The 20,401-nt window shown below is 42.1% G+C and overlaps 2 protein-coding genes across 8 annotated transcripts in view; one reads left to right on the forward strand and one right to left on the reverse strand.

Annotated features, from left to right (window-relative positions):
* The window catches only part of PITRM1 (pitrilysin metallopeptidase 1), a 42,469-nt gene extending 26,360 nt beyond the window's left edge, over positions 1-16,109 (forward strand). Inside the window, exons 18-27 of the mRNA XM_077808322.1 lie at positions 115-191; positions 592-757; positions 868-968; positions 2,085-2,205; positions 3,395-3,466; positions 4,114-4,226; positions 10,237-10,362; positions 11,905-12,050; positions 13,977-14,079; positions 15,562-16,109. Of these exons, the coding sequence (XP_077664448.1) occupies positions 115-191; positions 592-757; positions 868-968; positions 2,085-2,205; positions 3,395-3,466; positions 4,114-4,226; positions 10,237-10,362; positions 11,905-12,050; positions 13,977-14,079; positions 15,562-15,655 (1,119 nt within the window). The 3' untranslated portion in view covers positions 15,656-16,109. The remainder of the gene's footprint in view (positions 1-114; positions 192-591; positions 758-867; positions 969-2,084; positions 2,206-3,394; positions 3,467-4,113; positions 4,227-10,236; positions 10,363-11,904; positions 12,051-13,976; positions 14,080-15,561) is intronic.
* A 1,159-nt stretch (positions 16,110-17,268) lies between these two features.
* The window catches only part of PFKP (phosphofructokinase, platelet), an 85,997-nt gene continuing 82,864 nt past the window's right edge, over positions 17,269-20,401 (reverse strand). For all 7 annotated transcript variants that reach the window (XM_077808327.1, XM_077808330.1, XM_077808324.1 and 4 more), the window contains 3 exons: positions 20,078-20,177; positions 19,261-19,366; positions 17,269-17,818 (listed from right to left, as the gene is read on the reverse strand). In XM_077808327.1, the coding sequence (XP_077664453.1) occupies positions 17,665-17,818; positions 19,261-19,366; positions 20,078-20,177 (360 nt within the window). In that variant the 3' untranslated portion in view covers positions 17,269-17,664. The remainder of the gene's footprint in view (positions 17,819-19,260; positions 19,367-20,077; positions 20,178-20,401) is intronic.

Below are 20,401 nucleotides of genomic sequence, written 5' to 3' on the forward strand. Positions count from 1 at the left end.
GCTGACATTGGATAATCACTTTCATAAAATGCTACCGCGTGTTTCTGCAGCCTTTATTTCAGTTGTCTTCTATTGGTTTATCCTGTGTGTGAAGTATCTTCATTTTTCCTTTAGGGTGTGCTCTTTTCTTCTCTGTGCCTGGATAGAAATCTGCCAGACATGATGCACTTATGGAGTGAAATCTTTAACAAGTAGTGTATTGGTTTTTTTATGTGTTTTTGGTCCCTTTTCTACCTTCCGCTCTCTCTCCCTCCCCTTTGCCCCCCCCCAAAAAAAAGAAAAAGAAAAAAGTTCCTACTTTGTTTTTCTGGAGCAATTCTGGTTTTGCATAACTTAATTTCAGCATGCTCTAAATCAAAATATTCTGCTCTCTATACAAACCATATAATGCATTAATCAGCTGAATGGGTAAAGGCTATTTTTAGAATTTGTCACAATGAACCATTTAATACTTTAAAGTAGACTAGAACATTTCTGCATGAGATCTGGAGAATTCTTGCATTTTTCTCCGTAGTTCCTTTGTCTTTTTTGTTTTGTTTAATGAATTTGTACTATTGTAGCAAGTGACTGTTTTCTCCCTTTCCGATATAGCCCACACTTTGAAGAAGAGGAACATTTTAGGGTACTGGTTAAGATGACTGCACAAGAGCTGTCAAATGGCATTCCTGATTCTGGGCATTTATATGCATCTGTTCGAGCTAGCAAAACCCTTACGCCTGCTGGAGAGTTACAAGAAATGTTTAATGGCATGGATCAGGTAAAGGGGAGGTGGTTCATTTAACTGATGTCAAACTCTCTTATAATGCTGTGCTTATTTATGCTAATGTATACGTCACATTTGCTGATTATTTCTTTCCTCCTTTTCAGGTGAAACTGATTAAGCGAATTGCAGAAATGTCTGATATTAAACCAGTACTACGCAAACTACCACGCATTAAGAAATATTTATTAAACAGTGATAACATGAGGTGAGAACCTGTTAATGTTCCTTTACTGTTGTTAAGATTTTTTCATTGACTGTTATCCTTAAACTCATGCAATGCAGGTTGGAGAAGTTCCTGCTTCTAAGCACATTTGCCAACTTTCATGCGGTAAATAAGCACCCTGACTTTCACAATAAGCCAAAAATCAAACTAAACCCATTTCAAAACAAGACTAAAGTAAGACAATCCCTAGGAACCCCAAATCTCTGTGACTAGATCCCTCCCCTTCCTGCGCCTGGCATGTGTTTTGAGACTGGTGGGCCCACTGTGCACCTCTGACTCTCTCTCCCCCCTTGCTCTTGCTTGCTGGAAGCTGATCAAAAAAAAAGAAGCAACAAGCTACAAGCCCAACAAGCAACTCGCAAGCCAATTAAGACCAAAACAAGCCCAATTTCTGTTTTTGTATGTGGGGTGGGGGGTTTAGCAGGTTTGGCATGTCTACTTCTAAGGGGAAATAGTGAGGTCTTGGAATCCACTTTGCATTTTTTGCAATATTAAGAAAGATAAGTAAATGCTAAAGTCAAAATGTTTGCACTCAGGCACTGTAATTTCAAAAGTTGCTACTGAAGTACTAAACTTATTCTGAATTTTTTTAGTTTGCAGGATATTGTACCTTGATTTGGGGGCAGGGAAATAACCTATGTACAGGTTTTTTTATTAAATGCAAGAATCTATGGTGAGAAATAGTTGTAAAGAAAGAATTGGTAATAGTGGCGTGGAGAGATTGCCTTTTAAAGCTTAAACATAGTTTATCTGTCTCTTCAGGGCAGGAATGCCAGGTTGTCAACTACTGTAGAGCGCGAAGTCTGATGCTGTTGAACAAGTTTTGATTCATTGTCTTGGGGAAAGCAATGAGAATCCAATGGGATTTTCTCATGACAGAGCGCTGGTGGTATATTGCAGTCATAATTGTCAATGCTTTCCTTATTTACAGCTGTAATTTGTGTTTATCATCAGGGTCACTGGCACAGAGATTTTGTGAGATTTGGATGATGCTTAAAAAAAAAACGTGTACAAGGATGGGAAATAGTTGAAACCTAAAAGGTTGTAAAACTGCAAGAAACATGCTACTATGTGTGAGGTGTTTTTTTTTTTAAACAGATGTTCAGTGAATGCTACACCTCAACAGATGTCACAAGCATCTAAAGAAGTAGAAAACTTTTTAAAGGGCATCGCTAGAAGCAAAAAAGAGAGAAAACCTGTCCGTCCCTATGTGATTGAGGTAAGCAAAAAAATCTGATTTGTGAGTAAAATTTTTTGTTAACCACTATTTTTGAATTACTATACTGAGTAAGATTAATAGCAGACAGACTAAGGCTGCTCAAATGGAAGGCAAATGGTTTGGTGAACTTATACACATCTTGTCCATACAAAGAGGCTTGTGACGTCTCAAAGAGAAATCAGTTCCTTCGGTATGCAATGTGACCTTCAAACTGTTTGCCCAGCTATTGTGCACTTTTTACTGTTTAGTTATTCAACTCAGTGATGATGAAAATAGTTTATAATGTCATCTAATGTAAATATCTGCTGGGCCACAAACTATTTATCTATTTAAGGGGTGGATGGAGATCTTAGGGAAAATCTAATACAGTAGCTTCTCACACAACTAATGAAAAATATGCTTCCTTCTGTCCCTGAACATCTCAGCTTTCTTATTTGGGCACATCTCTAGGAGAATGTATAAACCTTTGTGTGGCTTCAGTGGAAGGACTCCTCTTGGTTGATTAGGTGGGGGTTGAACTTCTGATTTCAACTACTGGGACTTGTATCCCACACCCTGATTGCTGTTTCAGGTGTTGGGGAGGAGGGATGTTTTTTCCTCCCATCGTGTAAGTCCTGTCACTTCTCTTTAGCTGAGCGCCATTTAAGATGTATTGCAGAGAGAAATCTCTTGTGCTGTGCAGCTCCAAACAGTCATTCAGCTGTAGAATAACTCATTCCTGGGCTAGGACATCTAGGGAAGTATTCTATGTGCTCAGTGGCGTTCACACTCAGATGGAGCAAATTCTGATCTATAAGCATGGACCATATAAGACAACGGAAATAAGCTTTAAGGACTGTGTCCAAGGAGGAGTACCGTAACTTGTGCAAACCTCTTGGGCTAGTGCACGATAGATGGATTTAAGAAGCCCAAAGTCATTGTCTAAAGCCTGGCAATACAGCCCTTAGGAACTTCAGGTTATCATATAGCACAGCTTTTTGCCAGGTTACCCATGGGATGAAGTCCATTTTAGTGTTTCCTCATAAATGCAAGTAGAAACAAGTAATCAAATTCCCTTGATGTTTTTGTTGTTTGTAGGGGAAGGAGGGCAAAAGGTGATGCATGACCCTCCGGGGAAAAATCGGGGGACTTTTTGTAATATTCCTTATTCTGACTTTTGAAACTCTAATACAAAGTCCTATATTTGTAGAAATTTCCAGAGCCCGTGCCTGTTGGAAGGGAAAGGCTTAATTGTTCACAAATCACAAGAAAACTAATTACTGTAAGTACAGTTTATTTGGCTTTGGTTAATCGTATTACTGATCTAATTGGCCCTTTTTATAGTTATTCCAATGAACAGTACTCTCTCCAGTTACTCATGCTGAACTGAAATATGTTGTGCTTTCTCATCTTGCACTGTCATTGGATACTGTCCTTGGAACTTCCTAGGCCTACGGCCATGAAATCTGACCCATCCTACCCCACCCTTGATTACTAAGAGTAATTTATTTATTTCATTTTTGTGGTATTTGAATATCAGGAGTTATGTGCGTTGAATGGTTTGTTCTGAAGGCGTTGCAGAGAGGAGAGGGTTGGGTTGGGTTATGCAAATCAGTAAGGTACAGGGATTGCATAACTGAGAATGTGCAGTGTGATGATGAGGTAGTATTTGTACAACATCCCTCTGCTGTAGTAGACCAAGACAATTTCAGTATGTATGATTTATTACAAGGGGCATGCGCACAATTTCATCATTTTTTAACAGAATAACCCGTGCTAGGTTGAATGCTTGGGTGCTGGTGTTTGAGAGTGTCAGGCTCTTCTTAAGAAGTATGCAATGGTGCTAATATTCTCAAATGAATGGATTGTTGTAGCTACTTAAAATCTCTAACTGCAATGTTAATCAACCCAGATGCAATTTTCTCTCAGGAGCCTACTTTCAAACCATGTCAGATGAAGACCCATTTTCTACTTCCCTTCCCGGTGAATTATGTTGGAGAATGCATTCGAAGTGTTCCCTACACAGCTCCTGATTATGCAAGGTGGGAAACAGAAAGGATCAGCAGTGAAACACAGTGTATAAAAATAAAACTGACCTCGTTTTAGACTGAAAACCATTAACCAGGATGTATGCAGAAATTCTTCTTTAGGTGCTGGTCTCTGTGTATTCCACATGTAGGTGCACATGCACGCCAAGCTCCCGAGTCCAGAAATTCTAACAAGCAGTGTCCGTTGGCCCACACATGCACAGAAGTTCACCTTGTGCGCCAGACCCAGGAATAACAGGTAGTGTGGGTCAACACCTCTCCAGTTCCTTCTTACTGCCTCATGGCCTGAGTTGGAATCCCTGTGTCCACATATTTCTCCAGCTTTTATCCTTATACTCTGTAAATACATTTCTAAACAGGGTATAGTTTATATTAGCATAGTTAGTTATTAGTATAATATAGTATACTAATATAGTATAATTAGTAAGGTCCCCCCGCCGCCCAATACTGGGGACTTCCTCCCTGTGGTCTGGGACTGTGCTTTAAAGTCCTAGGGTTCAAGAACCATCTCCCCTGCCCTTGCTCCTTTTCCATGAATGACAATCATCAACCCTGTCTCTGTTGTTTGGATGAAACCTGTATTGCTGCAAAGTGCAGCATCTGTCACGCTTTTCTGCTGCAAACTTGCAAAGCTTGTGAACTTTGATTAAGAAAACACCTTATGGAGAAGGCTGAGGCCTTTCTCTGATCCAGGCCAGGGAAACCCCCTGCCGTACATTTGCCCCATCAGATGAGCAACACCCCTCCGACCACGAGCTTAAGAGTGGAATCTACAGCTGCTTAGCTCAAGTACTCTTCTTCCTGGGTTCTCCATGAGACTACGGGTATGTCTGCACTACCTGCCGTATTGGCAGGCAGCGACTGATCCAGCGGGGATCGATTTTATCACATCTAGTCTAGAGCGATAAATCGACCCCCCCCGAGCACTCTCCCATTGCTTCCTGTATTGCACCGCCGCAAGAGGTGCAGGCAGAGTTGACGGGGCAGCGGCAGCCGTCTACTCACCATAGTGAAGACACCACGGTGAGTAGGTCTAAGTATGTTGACTTCAGCTATATTATTCACATAGCTGAAGTTGCGTAACTTAGATCGATTTCCTGCCCGGTGTAGACCAGGGCTGAGGAACACTCTCTTATGCTCGTAAGGACAGATGCCCTTCCGGATCTGCCTATGAAGGGAAGGAATCCTTCCCGAGCCCATCCAGGCTGGGTGACCATTTGCATGCGAATCTGATGGGTCCAGGATCACCAAAGACCCACAGATTGATGGGTAAAGTATGGAAAAAGGAGCCGTTGGTACCGCTGGTAGCTCCAGTTCCAAAACACAAGGACTGACACCCACTGGATCAATCCAGAAGTGCTGGGCCTACTTCTTCCTCAGTACTGTCCCATCCTCCTCAGGACCACCTGGCTACAACTCCCTGGGACGAGTCGGAACCATCAGTGCTGACTGTTGGAATGCTTCGAGCACTAAGTCTTATGGACACTTCTATACTACACAGGAGGATATATTCCTCTCTCATGCTCAGTCTTTTCTCTTCTCTGGCCTGGTGCTTATGAGGGACGTTGCCACAGTAGAGGACAAAGCTATGTTTTTTTGTCACTGGAGCCATCCCTTCTCCAACCCTCCGGTATTGTTGGTTCCGCCAGTGAAGTGAGAGCAGTTGTCAGACTTGGATAGATAGGATGCTCTTGCTGTTCTGTCATCTCCTTGTAGAGAGCTGAGCCACGATAGACAGTCAAGGAGATCTGAGCTCCATCCTCCCAGTTCTGACTTCCCTAGGGATCACTGGTACACAATGCCATGGGCTTCACACCACGTGCAGTTGATCCTTCCTTATTGGGGGCCCTGGCATCCCTGTGGAAGATGCCCTGGATCTGTCCACAAATCCTGCGACAACTCTCCTACGTGGCACCACTGGATCCGTACGAGAAGGAGGACATAGGCCCGGATGTGCAGTTATCGACGGGAAACTCATTTTTGTCTCCCAGATGAAGCCGTCACTCGATCCTCACTATCTCCACTGAATGACCATAGGCAATACCAGGAGCTATTTCATACAATTGCCAGTGACCTCCAGACACACTTGAGGAGGTCCAGGATTCCCAGCATCCGGTCAAAGCAAGGTGGCGCTCCTGATCAACAAGGCAGTCATGGAGCCAGCCAGAGTAGTCTGGCACAGTCCAAACTCCTACATCCCCACATCTAAGAGGGCTGAGAGATGCTATTATGTCCCTGCCAGAGGGGCTAAATTTCTCTTCTCCCACCCAGCGCACAACTCCCTTGTAGCCCTAGAGAGAGCAAAGTCACAGCATCCCAAGACCACACAGGCTGACAGGGCTCAAAGAGATCGGACCTTATGGGGAAAACGGTCTTCTCGTCTATGAGCTTACAATTCTGTATCACTAACTATCAGGTCTCATTAGTGAAATAGGATTTTAAGGACAATCTTCCCTCTGATGACAGAGCCCAGTGTCAGACTCTCTTAGAGGAGGGCAAATTAGTGGCTAAGACTTCCTTTCAAGCTGCGGTAGATGCAGCTGACACTGCATCCAGAGACTTAACCACTAGCATAGTCATGAAGCATAAGTCTTCACTTCACTGCTCACAGCTTCCCAAGGGGGTCCAGAACACCAAACAGGACCTGCCTTTCAATGAGTTGAGTTTGTTCATTGAGAAAATGGGCACATCCCTACACTTGTAGAAAGACTTGGATGACTCTACACTCCCTGGGGGTTTACACCCCAGTCCCGTGAAGAATGCACCAGAGGCAGGGATATAGACCAAGGCTGCCCCCTCCCCAGTCAACGCTCAGCCTCCCTGTAAATGACAGGATTCAGAGACCTTGATTTTCAGCCACCTCTACTGCCATGATCTCTGCCGATTCTCAGCCACCTGCCAAAGGCTACTTTTGATGCATAGTTGAGATCCATCTACCACTGTTGATGCCAGTCACTTCTTACCCCCATGATCTTTGAGGGCCACCTCATACTTTTCACCCACAATTAGGATTCCATTGTGACAGACAGCTGAGTCCTAGAAATTATACATCAAGGATACTCCATAGAGTTTCTCCCTTCCTCCCCCCACACAAGTCCCTCTTCAAGGATCACTCTTACAAGGTGATTCTTTGCCAGGCATCCTTCCCCCTATGAGGGACAATAGAGCAGTACCACCTCAGTGTCAAGGAAAAGGGGTTCTATTCCCTTTACTTCTAAGGCCCTTAAAAAGATGAAGGGTGGATACCCATTCTGGACCTTCAACAGCTGAACATTTTTATTCAAAAGTCAAATCTCAGGACAGGAGGGAATGTGGTTCGTGGCTCTCAACATGAAGAATCCTTATTTCCATGTAGATAGATATTCAACCGTCTCACACAAAGTTCCTTCATTTCTAGTGGAGCAAGAGCATTTCCGGGTCAGAGTTTAGACTGATGATCGCGCCCAAAGTATTCATAGTAGGAGTTTGTGTAAATGAAGAAAGGACCATTTTAATACCCACACAGATGATAAACTTTATCAGAGTGCTAAGCAAGAGCTTTCCTCCTCATGGAAATATTTCAGCTAATGAGTTATCTGATAGCACAGATTACTCACAGACCAAGAACTACGCTCAGGATGTGCCTTTTTCTCCTGGGCCACATGGCCTCATGCACTTATGTGACCCATTCCCCCAGGTTTCATATATGCTGCCTACAAACCTTGCTCTGTTCAGTCTACTCATCTGAAAAGGATCGCATTAACACCAGTGTAACTGTTCCCACCAGAGTCATCGTCTCTCTTATTTGGTGGTCGAACCCAGGTGAAGTGACAGCAGAGGCGACGTGTGAGACGGTATGTAGGTCATGTGTCCCGCAGACTTCTGCCAAGGTTTGTCAGTCCCGCTTGGTCACATGGTGCGGCCAGGCCTTGTCCCTGCGTGGCAGCTGCCAGAGCCGGCAAGCTGTGAGCTGCACACTGTGCGGAGAGGTAGGAGCAACAGCTGGGAGCTACAAGGAGGGGCCTGGTACTTTCCAGGTAGGGAGACAAGGTAAGCGGGGAGACCTGCCTGGGAGGGGGCATCACTCAAGCTGTTCTGGGGGTGGCCGTACATTTAAATTGGAACCCCTGCACTATCAGCAGGTACAGGTAGTCTCTGAGAGAGAGTGGGCTTTCCCTTTGTCACTCCCACCTCCACAGTCCCCATTGTAACAGACTCATCCCTTATGGGTCAGGGTGTTCACCTGAACAACACGGTGTCATCCTTTCTGCAGTAGATGGGCATTCTATCTTTATCGACCCTACAACATTGAGGCTTATGAAAGGCCTAGTTAGAACCTTTCTGCTAATCATCAAATCTACGCCTCAGAGGGACCTCAGTCTCATGCTGTCAGCACTCACTGGGCTGCTATTTGAACCCTTGGCAGCATGTTTAACCTGTCATATTATTCGTGGCTATTACCTCAGCCAGAAGGGTGGGCAAGATGGGAGCCCTCATGGCAGACCAACTGTATACTGTTTTCACAAAGAAAAGGTCTTTCTTTGATTGAATCCTTAATTTCTCCCCAAGGTTATTTTGGAATTTCATGTCAACCAAGCTATCCACTTACCTGTTTTCTTCCAAAAACGCCATAACTCTGTTAAGGAAGCTTCAGTCCCTTGACATCAGACACACCTTAGATTTGATCCTGTGCAGGTAGAATGCTATCAGGAAGTCTCCTAGGCTCTTTCTTACAAAGAGTTCACGAGGACAAACTATATCTTCTAAGAGGATCTCTAAATGGGTTTGTGGGTGCATCATTGTGTGCTACCAATTGACACACATCCTTCCACCTGACAGGGTAAGGGCACTTTCCACCAGAGCGCAAGCTGCCTCTGCAACATCACTGCACAAAGTACCATCTCTGGACATGTCCAGGCTGGCTAGCTAGAGTTAAACATTGCATGCTGGTTCAAGCCTCTGCTGCGGACACAGCAGTGGAAACTGCAATAGTTTAAGCATCCTTGTACCCCCTTCCAGTCTGGATACTGCTTGTCAGTCATCCACATGTGGAATACACACAGGGACCAGCACTTGAAGAAATGGAGGTACTTACCTGCAACTGGAAGTTCTTTGAGGTATGTGGTCCCAATCTATATTCCAGTATCCACCCTCTGTCCCTTTGGATCTTTTTGGATTCGTAAGAAGAGGAACTGGAGAGCCATTGGCCTGCATCGCCTTTTATGTCCTCGGTCTGGAGTATGAGATGAACTGCTGTGCATGTGCGGGCCGGTGGATGCTGCTTGTTAGAATTTCCAGAGTTGGATGCATGGCATGCATGCGCACCAATTTGTGGAATACACATAGGGATCACCTATCTCAAAGAACTTCCATTTACAGGTAAGTAACCTCCATATATTTTTGAACCACACTCATGAGAAATCCTCTAGAAGGCAGTCTTTACACAGCTGTTGATCTTGTGTTTAAATAATTGCCTGAAAATATCACCTGCTTGTGTTCTAACAAGTTCTGTAAGGGAGGGTGGAGTCATTGGATCAAAATCTACTGTTTCTGCTCATGACTCCTGCTGAAGTCTTTTTACAAGGACAGAATTTGCCACATTGTTTAGAATTTGGGTACCAAAAGCAACTGAATTATAACTTCCAAATTGAAGGAGAACCCTACACACTCTGATCCTGTTTCTTTGTGTATATGATGACATGATATGTGACCAAATAGGTGGCTTAGAGAACTTTACGTTTCCTGGAGAGAGATGAAATTTAAACTATTTAGGGAAGTTAGGGAGCATAGTGATAGTGCTATTCTAGTATGGAAAAATCAAGAGACTTTGTACTGAAGATGGCTCAATTTAAAATTTTTCATTTTTGTGCTTAAACCATCATTGTTACTGTAGGGTGCAATTAGGAATACTTCATTTGTATAACTTAGATCTTTGAAAAACTCTGGTCAAGTGGAGAGGTGGTAGATTAGATACCCAATAGCCAGAGGGCAGATTTAACACCTTTGCTTTAATCTTTTGTTTCAGCCTTCGGATCCTTGCACGGTTGATGACAGCTAAATTCTTGCATAGGGAAATCAGAGAGAAAGGAGGTGCTTATGGAGGAGGTGCTACACTCAGTCATAGTGGCATATTCACCTTCTATTCTTACAGGTAACACTGTGTGTCCTCTGTAGAGTCTGTCTATGAAATGTAGCCATGGTCTCTGCATATGCAGCCATCATTTCAGACTCAATTTAACTTTACCTGCCAGGACTGTAAGTGACTTGAATAGGACAAGAAAATGAGGCTTGAGCTAGAGATGAGGAAAGAGGGGCTTACTGCTGACATCACTGAGATCTGTCACTTGGCTTCTGGCTTTCTCCCCTTCTCCTTGCTCCTTCCAGGATTCAGTAAAACCCCTCTCACATCCTAGGCTTCACTTCAGCCCAGCTTGGTGGTAGCTGTTACCCTGTTGCCTCCTTACTCAGTGTGTGTGGTGACTAGTGTGCCAGTTTTACTACCAGCCTCAACTGTATGCCAGCTTCAGCACGTTTCTTCCTGGCCTGGCGGTGGGGATGAAGAGAGGGAACTGAGGCATTTTAAGAACAGTAGTTGAGGGAGGTAGTGAGGTTCCTGACATGTAGATCTAAACTGTCTTCTCCCAAAAGCCATGGCCTCTCCCCTCCGTAGCAGAACCAGACATGACTCCATGTGGGGTGATTGGGCTGGAGACCTCCAAGGAAGACTTGATTACAGCAGAAAGTGGTGCTGGTGACTGACTAGATTACACTTTTTCCTTATATCAGCCCTGAACAATTGTTTCTGTCTGGTCTTATGAGGTACATTATTACTGAAGCTTCTGCTGTTCGTCTTAAACTTGAAACAGAGGTCCAAACCAGGTGGTAATTAACTCCATGACTCTTCACCAGAGATGGAGTACATGCCCACTGTTTTAGACTAATTAAATAATTATAATGGGTTGCATGCAGCCTAGCACAGCTCCTACAGAAGGCTCTGAGCTAAATTCAGTGGTGTTGTAAGCATTTGTCAGCCTCACAGCAGGTGAGAGTTACGACATAGTGTAATTTTCACCAATTTTGGACATCCATAGGTTTGCAAAATGGGTGTAAGCAGGAAAAGCAATTTTGCAGGAAGGTGTAACCTCTGCCCACCCCACCTTATGCTACACCATGCTCAGAACTCAAGGACCAAATTCATCCTTGGAGTAAGCATAACTGATATTGATACTAATGAAAGTTACACCTTCTTATGCCAGGCACTAAATTTGGTCCCCAAATAATATATCACTGTAGATTTTTTTTTTTTGTTTTTCACATTTGCTGAATGCTAAATCTGTGCAAGTTACACTGAGTTAGCACTTCCATTTAATTGTACCTTTTTCATGACCAGCTTAGAAACTATTTACATCACTACTGAATTTGGCCCACTCTGCCTACGTACAATCTGCTGTAACTTCTGTTGAATAAAATACTCCTTATCTCAAAGTATTGTATAGCGTTTCTATCTGCTGTATGAAGACAGCTGCCTTCATCGAATATGGTATGTGTGTGGTCTAGATGTAGTTTATAGAATTTGGTGAGTGATTAGGAATCTTTGAATGAAAAGCAGTGGCTTTAAAAACAAATGTATTAAAAGTTGTACAGACACAGGTTGTTATCTGTAATACAAAAGGAATTTCTTCTAATTTGTTAGGGATCCAAATTCTATATCAACCTTTTCAACTTTTGAAAAAGCAGCTGAATGGGCTCAGTCTGGGGAATTTGCACAGCAAGACATTGACGAAGCCAAGCTTGCGGTGTTTTCAGCTGTAGATACTCCTATAGCTCCTTCAGACAAAGGTATGTTCTATGTTCTTAGTTCCCCAGCAAGGGAATCCAGTGTTCTAGCTAGGCTTAGAAGGAAGTGAATGATTCCTAGTCTGCTCATCTATTCCCTTTCATAAGCTCATTTTTGGCTTCAGTGGATTTAACGTAAGGATTAGTTTCTATAAAACAGCAAGATGCTACTGCTCACCTTAAAGATCACACGTGTAATGTCTTTTCACTGAAATGTTCTATTTGCTGCTTGTGATCATAATATTGTCATGGGAGAATAGGGGGAACTCAAATAACTAAACCTTTAACCTGTCTTTCTCAGCCTAAAAAAATTGCACCTGTTCTGGCACATAGGAAAACCATATAGGTCTGTTGGTTAAATGGAATACTTGGAAAAGTGTATTGAGTATATACCTGTTTTAGCCAGATGTGTACACTGATCCTGAATTTGCTTAACCTCTCTGCCTCAGTTTCTCTATTTTTAGAGATGGGGAACGCATAAATTTGTTTGGTGCTTTGGAGATACTTGATGAAAAGTACTAAGTGTAAATAACTTAGTAAAATTAGCTGCATGTTTGGATGTCATGATGAATGGTAGCTTCTTTTCTTTTTAGAACTTTTTTTAAACACGGTTCAAAATAGTCTGCAGTTTGAGAGAACAGCTCTCCCCACTGATAACTTTAAATTTCGGTTTGGATTTAAGGCACCTACTCCATCCCTTAAGTATAAATAAAGGAACACTAAGATTAAAAATCAATGTATGTCTGTAAAGTGTTAACACAAGCAAGGCCATTTAGGTTGTTAAACAAAAAAATTTCAAGAATCGTTTACTTTTCCACCCTTCGTGGGCTTTTCTGCCTGTTAGCTTGAACAATGAAAACAGGCTAGGCACTGTCAATTTTCAGGTGCTCATATGTGAGCAAAATGCTTCAATGTCACATGCCGGTGGCTTGTCAGAGGGTAATGATTCTCATCCTTTGGAGCTTGAGCTACCTGGCAGTCCTGTGCAGTGCACAGGTTAGTCTGGAGCTGCTCACACTCTAACTGGTATCAGGCAAAGTTAGTGAAGCACTGAAAATAGCAATGTTCGTGAGGACTGAGGAAATGAACGAGCTCCTCCAGTGAGATGGAGTTTAGAGGAGAGGAAAGAAAACACCCTTAAAATCCTTCCCAGTAGCTAGAAGGGGAGAGAAGAGAGAGTTGAACGGAGCTGTGGAGCCACAAATGTATGGTGATTGCTTAACGTTCCCCTTACTGGGTCATAAGTTGCAGTGTCAAGAAGTCCCTCTGTGATTATTTTTAACCTCTTTGATCACTGAAGTGATTCTTGTTACAGGATTTCTTGTAAGTATATAGAAGCATTTGTTTGCAGAATTATGTAGACCGTATATAGAGAAAAAGGTGGGTCAGATCTTTGTCTTTGCAGCATTGACTAGAGCTGGTTGCAAAACTTTGACAGAACAGCTTTCCATTGTATAACAGGGTTGCTAAAATCAGAACCTTAATGAAATCATTCTGAGTTCACCAAAATTCTATTTGGAGAAAAAAGGGGAAAAGTTCGGACAATGTCAAATGTCCCATTTTGACACTTTTGGAATAAATTATTTATATATATATATTTTCTCCTTCCTTTTTGGTTAAAATTTTGCATTTTGTATTTAAGTTCAAATCAAAACTTTTTTGATTTTTGTCAAAACATTTTTTTAAAATTCTCCACAAAATGGAACATCCATTCTCTGCCCAGCTCTAGCCTTGACACTGGTTAACAATGAGACATTTGTACTATACTTTTTATGACGAGCCTAGAATTGTGGAGCTCTTAACTAGCTGCAAACTGTATTCATTCCTCTCCCAGCTATCCTGCTTTGGAGAACTCGGTGCATGTATCTGATTTTTATCCTTCGATGACAGAGACTCAGTACACTTACCAAGTCACGTTCTTACTTTTAGGGATGAATTATTTCTTGAACGGCATCTCAGATGAGATGAAGCAGAGACACAGGGAGCAGCTTTTTGCTGTCAGCCGTGATCACCTGATCGATGTGGCAAACAAGTGAGTCTGTGCTCATTTTAGAAATGCAAGTAAACCCAGATCCCTTGTAAGAGTTTGACAGATTAAAAACTGTCTGATGTAAAATAGCTGGTAAAGGTTTGCATTATTACATTGCCTGAAAGAAGCCACCATCCCTTTTCTCCTTCTAAGACTGACCATTCTTTACTATTGTTTCAACTAATTTGCCCAGTACTAATGTTAGACTTACCGGTCTATAATTGCCAGGATCACCTCTAGAGCCCTTCTTAAATATTGGCATTACATTAGCTATCTTCCAGTCATTGGGTACAGTAGCTGATTTAAAGGACAGGTTACAAACCATAGTTAATAGTTCTGCAATTTCACATTTGAGTTCTTTCAGAACTCTTGGGTGAATGCCATCTGGTCCCGGTGACTTGTTACTGTTAAGTTTCTCCATTAATTCCAAAACCTCCTCTAGTGACACTTCAATCTGTGACAATTCCTCAGATTTGTCACCTACAAAAGACGTCTTAGGTTTGGGAATCTCATTCACTCAGACTGCATGGAATACAAGTTGCAGAGAGGGAGTGAGCAAACCTAACTGCCTGTCTCATTCTTATTCATAGAAACATATAGTCCCTTTAAAAGATTAAATGTTCTTTGTTTACAATTGAGGGATATTGAATCTCAAGAGACTGCTGTGCCCAGTGCCTCTTAAACAGGGAGGTGTAAATCATCTTTACCAGTTTGACTAGTGTTCATGCTGTTAATGGGCTAGAATGTTATTTCCTTTTAAGAAAGTGACATCCTGCCCCTGCGTGCTCTTTGGAGTAGCCCTTTGCTCTGCTACCAAGTGTGCACCAGTCTTGTCATATTAAGTTAGTTATCCCAAGTGAGGTTGGGGAGAAACATACAGATGAAAGGGCACAGGGTCTCGAAGAACCACAGGTACAGCAAGTAACAGATTATTCTTTGTCTTGGCTAAAGTGAGTCAGAGTTCAGTCTGGGAGAAATGGAGAGATCCACTCACATAGGCAAGAGAGGTGGTAGAGTATGTCAAATAAAACTGACATTGACCATCTGTGCCCCTATTTTCTGTTGCTTAGGTTCAGCACAGAGCTGAAAAATATGAGGACCTGTGTCAACTTTGGGGGAAAGGAGAAACAAATACCTTACAGATTTTTTTTCAGATACTTCAAAACAAAAATTGACTAGCTCAAACCAATCTGTTTTAAAACTAGGCATATTGGTACAGTGTAGCCCTAATGAGAATACTTGACATTAGTTGTGCATCTGTTTTCTCCTGTAATGTCTAAGGAGCACAGTACTCTCCTCCAATATTTATATAATCATTTTGAGACACATGGGAAGAGATGTGTGAAAGGAAGAGTTTTAATTCAGAAGGTACTATATAGGTGAAAGGTTTCATCTGAACGTGTCAGGCTGCTGTCAGACTGAGTATAATGTGACTTACACTTCAACAGCTTTGTGGTACCTTTTCATAATTTGTCTCTTTTGCAGATACCTTGCAGGTGGGAAGAGCACCCGAGGACTGGCTGTACTAGGCCCAGAGAATCCATGCATTGCCAAAGATCCATCCTGGGTCAAACGATAACATTTGTTATCACTGATAATGTTTGTTACTGACAATGGCTTAAAAGAAATAAAACAAGCCAATTCATAAGTGACTAAGGCACATTAGAATTTTTAATTTTCCTGCTAAGGTCCAAGTGAAAGGTCATCAATACAACTTTACATGCAACAGGCCACTCAGCTGTCTTTCCTCAAAGAAATTAAGTCTGCCAAAGAAGGTTCATCTCTACAACTGCATTGTATTTAAGAATGAAAACTATTTGTTCATCTATAGCTAAAGCAACTCTTCAGTTCCTCCATAATTAACTGCTGCACAAAAATGTGGATTTTAATAACTTCTAAATATACACATTGTTTTGTAAAAATCAAGCTAAGACTTAAATTTTAAAATATGTTTAGCTTAAATCATGTTTTCTTACAATATCTGTATTTTTAAACCTCCACTGTTGGGCATAAACAGATTTGTTACACCTACACTGGTACTTCACAAGTCTTTCCTAGTGTGTTGAGTTTTCCCTAATTAAGTTGTGCAAGACTCAGCTTCTCCATAACTATTCTTCTTACATTGTATTGTCTACACTACAACTTACATTTTTAATGATAAGAGTGGCAATGTTGGCTCAAAACATGTCTCTCTACAACTCAAGGTTAATAATTGATAGCTACAGGACAGGGAAAAGATGGTTTTATTCATAACAGGACTATTTTGATGGCGCTCCAACCTGTGTGACCCTGGGCCAGTTCTTCCTCCCAGTACTGAATGGAGTTCTCAAGGTGCTGTTTTGTCCTCTGTTTACCTTTTGGCTAAAGTTCGACAGCTAAATGTTGAGACAACCACGATTGTGTTGTGGAGAAAAAACTGCTGTGTCAACCGTAACCTTAACCATCGTGGTTATAACCTGGTCTCAAATGTTTCAGCTGATCACAGAAAAGAGTCCTCAGTCCTGGGTGTGATTAAGGGTTGCCCTATTGTCTGCAACAAGCTGAGGTTAGTGAGCATGACCTCTAGGGTATGCCTATGCTGCAGCTTGGAGTGAGCCTCTCAGCATGGGTAGACAGACTTGCTTCACTTGAGCTAGCATGCTAAACATAAGAGTGTGGACATTGCAGCTGGGGCTAGCCAGCCAGCCTTGGACCCAGGTGGCTAGCCTGAGCCTCTGCCAGAACAGCTACATCCACACTATTTTTAGCGTGATAGAGCTCATGAAGTTAAGCTTGAGCCACCAGCCATTCCAAACTGCTATTTTTAGCTTGAGCCAAGCTAACATGAGCTGGGAATCTCATCTCCCAGCTGTCCTGTAGCCATAACCTAAAGGACACACAAAGGAGGTTAACAGCCATCTTCACAGGGTTAATAGCTTTAGTATTGCCTTTAATAGTAATTTTTAGTGTGTTACTTCCTCTCTAGGGGAGGTGTGGGGGGTAGTTCAAATTAATGCAGCTTCATTGTGCAGATGCGGTAGAGAAAAATCTGCAGACGCCCTGCTCTTAATCCCTCCCGCCGTTCTACAAGCGAAGAAAGAACAGTTATTTGCTTCCTGTTAGAATGCAAATAAAGTTGCTCCTACTTTCTTCAGTGGTGTTCTCCTGTTAGCTGTAATTTGTTAGTTTTTAGATAACTTGAAGTCACACATGTGGTTTGCAACAATACTTTTATTCCACTTCAGATACATAGATTCACTCTGTAACTTGACACAAAACTAGCCTTCTACATATATTCTGAGTATAGACTCTATCTCTGAGATAAAATGTGCTAGATGAATGACTTATCACACTGAGTGCATAGAATTGTGTTAAACTTAAGGATCAGGCCAGTAATTGGTATTTTGTAAATTAGGTGCTAAGGTCTGCTTTAAACCTAGGATAATACTGGGCAAGGAACTTGTGTGACATTTGCATTTCTGAATTCACATAAAGTGCTGGTACAATAATTTAAATGTTACAAACAAACAAAGCTGTAATCAATATGCTAAAGCGCTGTTACGCACAACATAGGTTTATTACAACTTTATCTAAAATAATGGTCTCTTCTTAGATGGCTCCAGTTTCTGCTTCTTTTGGGCTGTGCCTAGCTACATGCTCTAGTTGACCTGAATCTGAAACATCGTAGCTAGTCTTGTATTTGGCCAGAATTTTCATCAGAGGTCGAAGTTTCAGCCACCACTGTTCCTTAGGAATTCTGTGCCTGTGCAGAAGATGAGATGGAAAAAAAGTCAAAGCTATTCTATGTAAACAACCCCATTGATGTTATCCCTAAGGTCCAAATTCACTATTAAACTTGGCTTCATTCAAATTATAAGCAGTTTTATAAGGGAAGTTTTTATCAGCATATATTAATGACCAGCTTTGCTGGATTCAATGATTCTTAGGTTCATTTGTGTGAGTAATGCTGCCATCTCCACTCATTGACAGGAATGTAGAAAATTGTTAGTAACTGGGTGCATTTGCTTTTTAGTTTTACTTTGGAGAGAGGTTGTGGTGCATAGTAAATTATTATCTTGACCTCTTTCATGTACCTCTCCAGCTAGCCTTAGAACAGGGATCGGCACCTTTGGCACGCAGATCATCAGGGAAATCCGCTGGCAGGCCAGGATGGATAATTTACCTGCAGCGTCCGCAGGTTCGGCCAATCACAGCTCCCACTTGCCACGGTTCGCCGTTCCAGGCTAATGGGGGCTGTGGGAAGTGGTGGCCAGCACATACCTTGGCCTGCGCCGCTTCCTGCAGCCCCCATTGGCCTGGAACGGTGAACCGCGGCCAATGGGAGCTGAGATCAGCCAAACCTGCGGACGCGGCAGGTAAATAAACTGTCCCAGGCCGCCAGCAGATTTCCCTGATGGGTTGCGTGCCAAAGGCTGCCGCCCCCTGCCTTAGAACATGCATGAATTCCATCTTGCTATTTTGCCAGCTAACCCTCCCATCTCAGCAAGCTCTAAGCAATTTATTATTTCTATTGCAGCATGATGTAACGACCTTATTACACGAGGCACTGTGCAAAGATAATCCCTGTCCCAGAGAACTCAGACTAACAATTAAATAAAATCCAACAAGTTAATAAAAAGCCAGATCGAAGAGGGTTAGGGAGAATAAGATGCTAATCGAGGTGGCTGCCTATGTATAAATTATTGGAATACATCCCATGAAGTGAGCTGTAGCTCACGAAAGCTTATGCTCAAATAAATTTGTTAGTCGCTGAAGTGCCACATGTCCTCCTTTTCTTTTGTGAATACAGACTAACTCAGCTGCTACTCTGAAACCTATAAATTAGTTGTAACACTGGTCTCACTAGGCACAAGGGGTTGCCATCCTAAACAATACCAGACAGTGATTTGCAGGCATTGCAGCAAAGACAGGTTGTGAGGAGGGATTTAAGAGGATACAGTGGTAGCTTTGAAGTCTCACAGGAAGCCCTTCTCACGCAAAAGGGGCAGCCTGGAGAAAGCACGAAGTTGCTTGTGGGAAAAGCAGATGAGGGGGTGATCCAAGGCCACCACCATAGGCAACTTTGAAAGGTAGGTTGGGGCTACATGGTGAAGTTACCGTCTTGACATGGAGCAAGGAAGGAGGGATGAACAAGAAGAATTGGAAGTTGTACTCGTCTGGCCCCACAGAGCTGCCTTCACTTACACAAAATCGGTTTGATCCTTAAGATCAACCACAGGTTGGAAAAGAAGATTGCGTCTGCGCATTCCTAGCAAACAAACGGAGTCCTGGGTGTTGGCAAACACTTTTCCTATAAAAATAACAAGGCAATGTTATTTCCTTTTCTTGTAATAAACAAATGCATCTAGGAGTGAGTTTCTGGTAAAATTTTTAATTTTGTTGAGTTACTGAAGTCTTAAAGTAAACGATAGCAGCATCTGAATTAGTTGTTTAACAGTGTTAGGGAAACCTCCACTGTGTTGTGGTTTATTAGTTTTAATGATTGAGCAGTAAAGATGCAATGTACTTAACTACTAATCAAATAAGTGATGCAGCCTTAACTTCCAGTTTTAAATTAGATTTATTATTGTCAATATTGCTTCATGAAGCTGATGAAATAAATCCCAAAGAAGACATATTACCTTCTTCTGTGTCCCATGCAGCCACCAAGAAACAAAACAAAAAAAGGAAGAATACATGTAACTATAAAACTACCAATTTCTGAATGCATAAAAAAACTAGTTATGCTAGCACATAGAAAAACAAGACAACCCTTGTTTATGGTATCAAACTTTCTTCAGGAGACATATTCTTGGCACTGGTACCTAGAAACACAATAATATTCTATAACAAAGCTCGGGTAAGATGGGAAGAACTACATTCTAACCACAGATGCTAAGCTAGTATTCCATTACTATATTTAAAGACTCCACAAATGTCTTGAAGGGCTAGAGCAGCTGGATTTTCTGGAGTTAACAGAAAAAAAGAGAAAGATAGTAAATAACCATAAATATTTCTGCACCTTTTCGGTATGTTTCTTTCAGTTTCTTTGAGATCCACTGTACAGCTTTTGCAGAGATTTTTGTCCCAAAGTTCCTGTCAAATGGGGAAGGTGCTCCACCCTGTCAAAGTTTAAAATGTAATTGGAGATTAGCTGCAATTTTGCACCAACCAGGAGCATTATTCTTGTCTTTCCATTCCACCAATCATTTCTGTTCTATGGCTGCTGTGCCTCTTATCTTCCTTTCCCCCCCACCCCCATATTTTTTAAACAGACACCAGTGCTTTATCTTAGCCCCAGAATTCCCGATGTGGGAATCTCGAAGGGACTTTGCCCCGACAGTTT

This window comes from Eretmochelys imbricata, chromosome 2, assembly GCF_965152235.1.
Source record: "Eretmochelys imbricata isolate rEreImb1 chromosome 2, rEreImb1.hap1, whole genome shotgun sequence".
NCBI classification, from domain to species: Eukaryota; Metazoa; Chordata; order Testudines; family Cheloniidae; genus Eretmochelys; species Eretmochelys imbricata.